The sequence below is a fragment of the Phaseolus vulgaris genome, chromosome 7, assembly GCF_000499845.2.
Source record: "Phaseolus vulgaris cultivar G19833 chromosome 7, P. vulgaris v2.0, whole genome shotgun sequence".
Classification (NCBI taxonomy): Eukaryota; Viridiplantae; Streptophyta; class Magnoliopsida; order Fabales; family Fabaceae; genus Phaseolus; species Phaseolus vulgaris.
In genome coordinates, this window is record NC_023753.2 from 7,172,845 (window position 1) to 7,182,006 (window position 9,162).

Below are 9,162 nucleotides of genomic sequence, written 5' to 3' on the forward strand. Positions count from 1 at the left end.
ATATTATACCATATAATTCTTTTTCCTTTAAAAAATAAATGAAGTGTAAATTATTTTATTATTTAGGTCCAATTTTATTTTTTATCTCATAGTTTTGTAAATGTGTAATTTAGTTTCTATAAAAAAAGATTAATGACACATTTGATTTTCTAAATTTGTAAAACTAAGTAATTTTAGTTTAACATAATATAATATTTAATTCCTAACAAAATAAATTGATGATGTATATTTAGTGATAACATTAAAGTTTGTGAAAAAATTGAAAGAGATAAGTAAATTTAATTCATGTTGAAAACTTCATTGGATTAATATATGTATATGAGATTTTGTGTTAGAATTGAGTGGAGCTGGATAACAGAGTTTAAGTTCTTTCAGATTTAATATGTTATACACGAATAATTGAAGAATTTGATTTATAAACTGTACACAATAATAGACACAAATACCAAGTTATTTTTCCCATCAACAGAGGTATTAAACGACAGAAACCAAGTCTTATGGTAAACTAGATAGAATTTAAAATTTAAAGGCGATTTGGCAGTGATGAAGACCCTTCAAGTAAATAATTAACTCTACAACAAGCATTGCATATACACAATCCATTCACAAAGTTCTACTCTCAGATATAATCTATCATATACCTAAAAGGTTTGTGGCAGATTATTCCAATTTCCCAACAATGTACTAAAATACATGTTGCCACTGGTTTTCAGACAATGCAGAACCATAATTGAGCACCCTTTCCCAAACATAATGCATGATGATGATCTACACATTCTTTGGACCAGAAAGCATTTCAGGGATGCTTAAAGCTCTTTAACTTCTGATTTCTGCATACTTCGTACTTTTATTTCAAAATCCTTGCTCTGCTAAGGATTCCTTCCCTGGTTAAAGGGTATTCTTTGGTGATAGATACTGACATGTCTAAAACAAAACCAGCTTTCCACAATCTAAAGGAAATAGGTAAGCTGCTCCTGCTTCTTCTTCCTTGAACCTCCTTCTCCAAATAAATCATTCCACTCCTCAAGCTCACTCATTATTGATCCTTCTGCTGCAAAACTAGCAGTCACCTGCATTACACATACATCTATCAATTTCTATGCCATGGAAGTTAATAGATTAACTTTGTATCGGTATATAATCTTGATACAAGGTAAGAAATAGACAACGGTGCAATGTTCATTGAAGAATGGAATGGAGGGTCAATCTTTCTATTTCTCAGATCTGATATAACTTTTAACCTCAACTATATAATATCCTCAGCTCAATGTCATTTACCCAAATGCCAGATATCTGTTCTTGAATTTTCTTGGATAATCTTTTAGAATTATTTGTTTTTAAGGAAGTTAGCTATCTTTGAGACAAATCAAGTACCCTCAAATCATTGAAGTGAAATTTTTTCCATTCTACATACCTGACTCTTTGCCTGTCTCAAGTCATCCATGTTTAAAGGCCTCAAAGCAATGACTCGGTGTTCTTTATCTTCTTTAGCATCAGAAGCATTTTCTGAGCTTTGAACTTCTGCCTCCGTTTTCTTCTTTTGAAATAAGACAAAATGGTTATTGCTTATAATACAGAAACTAATAATCTTGCATTAGATAGAGATCCATTTATGGTTCGCATTATTTTAACACATTATTTTAAGTGATTAGGTAATTACCTTTTCCTTATTCCTCTCCTGTCGTAGTAGTTCTCTAACAGGTCTATAAGCAGCAGCCGTGCACAAATTCTGTTTGCAGAAATAAATGTCAATATCATCACCACAAACTAGAATTAAGGAATTAGAATAACCAACAAAATGAACCTTAAGATCACTTCCACTATATCCTTTTGTCATGATTGAAAGCTCTTTAAAGTCAACATTTTCATATTTTTCCTTAGCTAGGAGAGTTTTCAAGATCATTTCCCTGTTCTCAGCAGATGGAATGCCAACCATGATCCTGCTCAACATCGTGACCAATAGAGATATCATTCACAAATATTAAAATCAATAGCTTTGAACTAAACCGTGCACAATGATATATGGCTATGATTTATTTATCAAAAGGAAGACATCAGGTAAACTCAATCCAGGGAGCAATTATGTACCAAAATAAATGTAATTAACAATTTAAACACATAAGCAGCTCTTTCAAAAAGAAAGTTTACATTTTGGATCAGTTTGTCAAAAAGCAATTTAATGAAAACTTGGTTCCCCATTTTCTTGTTTTATTAGGACATCTTCAATAGAGATTCTTTACAAGATTTTTTTTTTTTGTCGTTTCAACAGTATTTTTTACAGTACACGTTATTTTTAAGAAACACATTCTCAATTTTGTTCTAGTGGTAAAAAAATTCAAGAAATCTCAAGAAACTCACTTTTTATTTTTCTTAAATTATATTTCAAAGAAATTCTGCTTAAAAATTTGTTTGATTTGACTTGAAAATTCGTGTTTTTACTCTAAAGGAATTGTTTCTTATACAAGGAACTTTTTTAAGTTGAAGAAACTGAATGGAACATATAAGATATCTTTAAAGTTTGGTTTCATCAAGTCAAGGAATCATTGAGAAACCACCACTTGAAATACTCTTATGAGCACCCAACTACTCACCACAGCTGATGAAAATAATGTGTTTGTTCTCCTAAAGAAATTGTAGCAGCCGAACAGAAGCAAGAAATCAATAGAAGATCATGGCATTCCAACCAGAAGATAAGTGTGGTCTTACCTGCGCTCAAACCGTCTTATAATTGCCTCATCAAGGTCATATGGCCTGTTAGTTGCAGCAAGAACCAGAATTCGGTTACTAGGCTTTGACAATAGCCCATCCCAGTGGACCATGAATTCATTTTTAATCTTCCTTATTGCCTCATGCTCTCCACATTTAGTCCGTTGCCCAAGCATGCTATCAACCTCATCAATAAAAATAATAGTTGGAGCAACCTTAGCTGCTAGTGAAAACAGAGCTCGGACATTCTTTTCATCTTCTCCAAACCATTTTGAAGTGATGGTCGAGATTGAGACATTGATGAAACTTGCTTCAGCTTCATTTGCAATTGCCTTTGCAAGCATTGTTTTTCCTGTACCAGGAGGCCCAAAAAGCAATATACCTTTATAAGGCTTCAAAAGCCCACCATTGAATAAATCTGGTCTTCTGAGGGGAAGTAGGACCTCATCTTGAAGTATTTCTTTAATATCATCCAATGCACCAATATCTTCAAATCTAACTCCTATCTCTTTTGCAGGCACAACATCTGCTCTCATGCGCTTCTCATACTCGTTGTCAGGAGGAACATCCTGAAGCATGCAAAAATTCATTGAACAACATGAACAAAAATATGTAAACATAAAAAGTAAGTGTATATCAGAAGGTTTCTATTGAACACATCCATCATGTCATACTCAATAGAGTATAAGCCTACATAAGCATGTAACATTCAGTCTATGATAATAAAATTGGTGAAAAATACAGAAACAAGTGAAGTGCTGATGATATGCATATCAATCATCCATATGGGAACCGATATTGATTTCTAATTGATGAAAAAATGTTTTAGAATAATTAATATTTTCTCTCTTTTAAATTATTTGGGGTTCAAAGATGTCTAATAAGTTGGTCTAAAACCAAAAGGAAAGAAAAATAATCTATTTGTTTTCATTATACATATCATTCACCTCTGCAGAAGCATTACTGTCGCCATCTTTCTTTGTTACAGGAGCATAGTCATAACAATGAAGTAAATGTGATGATTCCCCAATGCTCTAACTGATAAAATAGATCACATACCTTGTTTGAATCGTTACTCTCCGAATTACTTTCACTTTCCTGGAACGAACTCAATACATGGGACAAACTGCCCAAATCCAATATCAGTAACTAGAAAACTCTTTTTCTTAATAAATAGCCTAAAAGGAAACTTGTCAAAGATATTTACCTCTTGGCTGATATAACTAGTTTTCCATTTCGATATTCTGGATCTTTAGTTTCCGTAAGGTGGTGAGAAACTGCAGATGCCACAATCTCTTCAATAGAATTACTGAGTAGCATAGTGTCAGCATGGCAGACTGAATTCAAGTCATCACAATCAATGTCACTTGCTGCAAGTACTTCAGCAATGTGGTTTCTGCTATCTTGAAACAGAATTGTTTTCATGTCCTCTTTCAGTTTGGTTTTCCAGCTTGCAAGATGGCTGTCATTTTCAGGTGGTTTGATCTCAATGTTGTAAGGGAATAACATAGTGAGCTTGTCAGAATCAGATATCTGCGAACCGAGTATTAATACTGGTCCTGAAAGTTTCTTTATTAACTTTTGGAACAAATTCTGTAGCCTTGGTGATCGAACAAAGAGCTTCTCAACATCCTTGATGTATAAAATAATGGAACTGGTTTCTGAGATAGAAACCAAGACCTGAAAAGTTTCACAAGTCTGCTTGTTAGAACTGTATTTGTAACAGATATATCCTGACAATGTAAGATTAATTAATATTGATTTTCAATACAAAAAATTTGAAGAGATATTGTGAGTAATTGACCACGCGTAGAGAAAAGGAGGAGTTGAGAGCCATGGGCTGGGGTGAAGACAGCTATGTACAAATTCATCATTCATAATATCATCTCACTGAAATTTTGTCAACTGAACTACTTATTCATTGACGCAATAGAAATTTGAACTTCAAACACAAGTTTTTAGTGATGAACTCACCTTATAAAGTGATTCTACGAAGACCTTTTCATCGAAACAGAAGCCGCTTGAGCACTTCAAAGGAGCTGAAAACATGAACTAAAATAATAAGCATAATATTGCTGAAGAACAATGTAATGTCGTTCATAAGCAGCCATAAAATAAAGCATAATGTACTTATCTTACTGAACTTTAATGGATTTAACATAAGAATTTTAACTTTTGAAATAAGTTCATGTCACATGTATACCACTGCTAAGAGAATCTTACTGAATCGCTGCAGAGGATGAAGTAACGAAGTAATTTACAAATCAAAGCATTATTTTGTCAAAAGGCACACAGAGCACCACTACAGTAGAGAATTGAAACCAAAAAAATGAGAAGGATAACAGGCCCAATAACTTCCGTAACAATGTAATTTAAAGCTATAAATGTGAATATAATTATGGAAACAAGTGTGGAAGATAATAACTAAGAATTTTCCTTTCAAGTATAACCTGGATCTGATTGATCACATTCAGAAGAGCTAATCGTATCACATCCAGCAGAGGCATTCCTACAAAGTTTCAGAGGATTTCTGGAATTTTCAATTTCACTACTCTGTCGGAGTAGTGTACCTGAGAAGAAATTACCATTCAAGATATCATGAAATGATAGTTAAATAGGAGATTTAGCACCATCTAGGTAAAGGACAAGAACTGGAAGATATAATCAATCAATGCAAATTCAGAAACATGAGAGAGATGACATTGATGATATAAGAACTAATGACCATTTTCATAATGCCTTGACTATGAGCATCACTTACTGAGATATTGACAGAAAAAGTAAAAAGAATAATCAATTGGTACATTTCAAATAATTCATCATTTTTAACTCATGATGACTAAACTAAACTTCATGATAAGTAATCACAGAAATAAGAATAACATTTCCAAAAAGTTGAAGTTCAACTTCCTCAAGTACCTCTGGTTCTGCAAGTTGAAGGAAGGATTGGAAAGGACCCAAACAAACCCGACACTCGCTCCAAAGTAACATCAGAAATTGACCTTTTAAAATACTGTCATAAGTAAACGAGTTAGAAAAATCACACTACAAACCAACAATTAAATGTTTGCACTGTTCTTTCCAAAAGCAAACATTAATAAAAAAGCACTTAAGTTCAGGGAAGTTAAAAACAACTCAGAAAAAAGCAGTTCACGGAAGAAATTATCACAATCATTTCAAATTCAATAAATAAATTAAGAGTATACATTCATTCTGGGAACAACAGAGTGCAAAAATACATTACTGCTGGGTAAATAAATAGTGAAGTATCTTCAAGCAGAAGAAAAATAAGGAGCAGACAAAACTTACTGGTTCTTTTCTGAGAAATCCATATTTCCTCTGCATCTGTACAAAGGTAAACATGACAGGTATGACTATATTTGTGAAATTTTAATCATAGGGAAAAGATGTAAACAAGTACCTCCAATGAGAAGTCAACAATGTCTAGCAACAGTAACTTCGATCCAAAGTAATGAGCTAAAGCTTGGGTAAGCTTTTGCTGATAAAGTTCTTCAAAATGTAACATGCAATAATGTCAATTATATGGATTTGAAAACCAAAATCTATTTTAATGTCAAGTAATATACCTGCAGGTCCCGAAAGCAAAATAGCTCTGCTTGCTGGACAAAGGTTCCTCATGTGCTTGGAAAAGTCTTGTTTTAAATAAACATATCCAGCACTTGTTAACGAAAATCGGACTCTTTCACTGTCATTTTAATCATCAGACAGAAACATAAGACGTGGTACAATAGGGAAGTTTTTCATGACAAATGTACGAATCAGGAAAATGATAATTCACATCAAATTCCTCAATGGCTAGATCAAATCCACATGTAAAAGGATTCCAGGTTCAAATATATAGATCTATGCTGCAGATTGGCCCTAGCTCAGTCAATTAGAGTGTTGATAAGCTTACCTTTTCTCACTAAAAGTTCATTTAGTGCCTAGAACAAGGTGACTGATATAGTGTATGGTACAGTTGTTGGAAACTAACAAGACAAAAATCAAGAAGCTGGAGTTTGGGTTCAATGGAATCCAAGATGCACCATCAAACATAAAAGGATTTGTTTTTTAATTTTTCAGTAGTTAATAGTTATTTATCATAATTTTAAACCAAGGAAATCCTTAAATGCTCGTACATAGCAACTTAGTTACCTATGGACTAGACCAACATAAAAGCAGTAAAACATATGGAGGAAATTACATATGATAAAAGCTGCGTGACATGCTAAAAGCAAAAACTGCAAAAGGCATAACAGGAACTTCTGAGGACTATGAGATAACATTTTTTGGGTACATCAAGTTGGTTTTGCCAGATTTGAACCTGTAGCTTCTACCTAAATCCAGACCCATTTAACATTCTCCATTAATAGTTTCTTCATTTAATAGTGTGTGATCATACTTTTGTTCTGAGAGAGAAGATACTATTGTTAGCTGGTATGACTCTCAATGTACACAGGGTTATTCAAATAACAGTTTATATGTTCAACGAAACGAAGTACTAACTGAAAAAAGACACATAGTAAAGCACAACTGGAAAAGTTTGCATCTTTTATTAAGAGATGAAGCTGGTATTTGGGATGGAAATGCTTAACCTAAGCCATAACCAAACTAGAAAAAAGTGTCATAGCACACAGTAAGACCTGCTATTCAATCAAAGTGTCCTTTAATTAGGACATACAAATTTTAATCCCAGCATATGAATTTCTAACTCATTCATTTTTTGTGTGGGCATATTTAGAGTCCTAAAATACTTGTGGGGATAACAGAGTCACCTTGCATCTTCTCATCGATTTCTTACTGAATAAACACTCAAAATAACTTTACATTGAAAAGCCAGACAAAACTGTCAACAGAATGTCAAAGAAAGATTTAGGTTGTCAAAGTAGTAGTGGTGAGGTGAAGTCAACAACAAACAATCTGAGAAAAGAGATGAGAGGTGAACCATAGACTACATTTACTGTGAGATTCACAGAATATTGCCATGAAATTCACAAGTCTAACATGAAACTGTTTCATGTCTTGAAAACACTTTGACCCATCAGGATTATTTTAATAAGGAATGCAAATATACTAGAATGGTTTTTTAAAAAAATGAATCGTTGATAACGAATGAGTCTATAAATTACCTTAAGTAATAAGGAAAGTCATTAAATGTGGTTTTGCTGTTCTTCCCATCAATGACTTTGTTGTTGAGCTCCAGCACAATTTGCTCCCCAGAAATCTCATCAGACTCACAACTCCCCCCCATCCATTTTTGAACAGCTTGTCCTGTGCTCAATCCAAGTCCTACACCCAATCCAACCCCAACACTCAATGCTGACAACAGCACATGTTTCTGTTCCATCACAACCAACTTTACTGAACACACAAAAACTTGCCCCTTTGACACACCGGTGATCTATTTTCACCAAAGGGTATCAGAATTATTGAAATTCATAGGAAGCAGGTGAATGATTCTTGATGTTTGAAAGAGTTAGAGAATAGTTCTTAATGCAGAAGGTGTGGGGAAGACAAAGTCTATGTGCACAATTATGTCTCCGTGTTGCTTCATGTATAACTTTCTATATATATAGATTGTTTATCACACAGCAATATGCTTTCTGCAAAACAAATTCAAAATATTGTAAAGGATACAAATAATTCATATCCCACGCTGTTTAGGGATGATAATAAGGCAATGCAAAATTTACTATCCCATTTTCATCATCAAAGATTTTTCTTTTCATCTTCATTGTTATTGGAAAGTCGTATAATAGTACTTTGTGTTCTAAATATTAAATTAAATAAAATTTTTATAAAAAATAGAAATTACAAATTATGATATTATCATTTATTCAAAGTTAAATGGATATTCATTTTATTGATTTGATATCAAATATTATTCAATGACAAATATCAAGAAAAAATTATAATGGTATAAATATCAAATGAAAATATTAAGTAATAATTGATAAATATCAAATAATTATAAAAATATCAAATGTATGAACTAAAAATAAATTAGGAAATTAAGATTGAAGAAAAGTTAATTGTTCTGATCGAGTTGGAGAGTTAAAATCTAAAGGTGGTATGGAGGTGATAGACGAGTTCTTTTGATACTGGCTCAAGAGAAAAAAGAAGGAAAGTTCATACAAAAGACTCTTCAATGCTCAAATCAGTCTGCATATTCTATGTGGGGCAGAAAAATCCAACCCGTATTTTGTGGGCCAAATGCGGTGCAAGCCTATGGGGAGTGGGTCAACTCACATTGTCATCCCTATTTACAAGTCATCAGACTACAGACCATCTATAGGGTCTTTAGACTTTTTGGGTCTCTAGAATCTTCTACTTTTGATGGTGGAAAAAACCTATAATCGTGTGCAAAACATATTATGAAACATGTCATAATGTATGAGAGATTTAAAAACATAAACCTCTTCTAAGATGAAAGTACTTATAACATTCCTTGTCTTT

At 33.0% G+C, this 9,162-nt stretch overlaps 1 protein-coding gene across 2 annotated transcripts; it reads right to left on the bottom strand.

The window, feature by feature from the left end:
- Window positions 1–495: 495 nt before the first annotated feature.
- LOC137830604 (uncharacterized) lies at window positions 496–8,433 on the bottom strand. 2 transcript variants are annotated; one of them, XM_068638050.1, is made up of 14 exons: window positions 7,836–8,433; window positions 6,294–6,412; window positions 6,128–6,216; window positions 6,016–6,051; window positions 5,626–5,719; window positions 5,157–5,276; window positions 4,681–4,745; window positions 3,914–4,386; window positions 3,766–3,832; window positions 2,707–3,275; window positions 1,805–1,940; window positions 1,661–1,729; window positions 1,415–1,534; window positions 496–1,070 (listed from the first exon to the last, which is right to left on the bottom strand). In XM_068638050.1, the coding sequence occupies exons 1-14, from the start codon at window positions 8,051–8,053 to the stop codon at window positions 951–953; spliced, it is 2,295 nt and encodes a 764-aa protein (XP_068494151.1). In that variant the 5' UTR covers window positions 8,054–8,433; the 3' UTR covers window positions 496–950. The 2 variants fall into 2 exon arrangements, with proteins under 2 accessions (XP_068494151.1, XP_068494150.1); XM_068638049.1 differs by having other exon boundaries at window positions 1,415–1,537.
- Between the last annotated feature and the right edge of the window lie 729 nt (window positions 8,434–9,162).

What these genes read in the sequence shown, in the direction of transcription:
- LOC137830604 (XM_068638049.1), bottom strand. Translation starts at nt 8,053, where the DNA reads ATGGAACAGAAACATGTGCTGTTGTCAGCATTGAGTGTTGGGGTTGGA. An exon ending in GATTTCTCAGAAAAGAACCA is followed by an intron (nt 5,720 to 6,015) that starts GTAAGTTTTGTC and finishes TACTTATGACAG; the next exon opens with TATTTTAAAAGGTCAATTTC. An exon ending in AGGAGAGGAATAAGGAAAAG is followed by an intron (nt 1,538 to 1,660) that starts GTAATTACCTAA and finishes TTATTTCAAAAG; the next exon opens with AAGAAAACGGAGGCAGAAGT.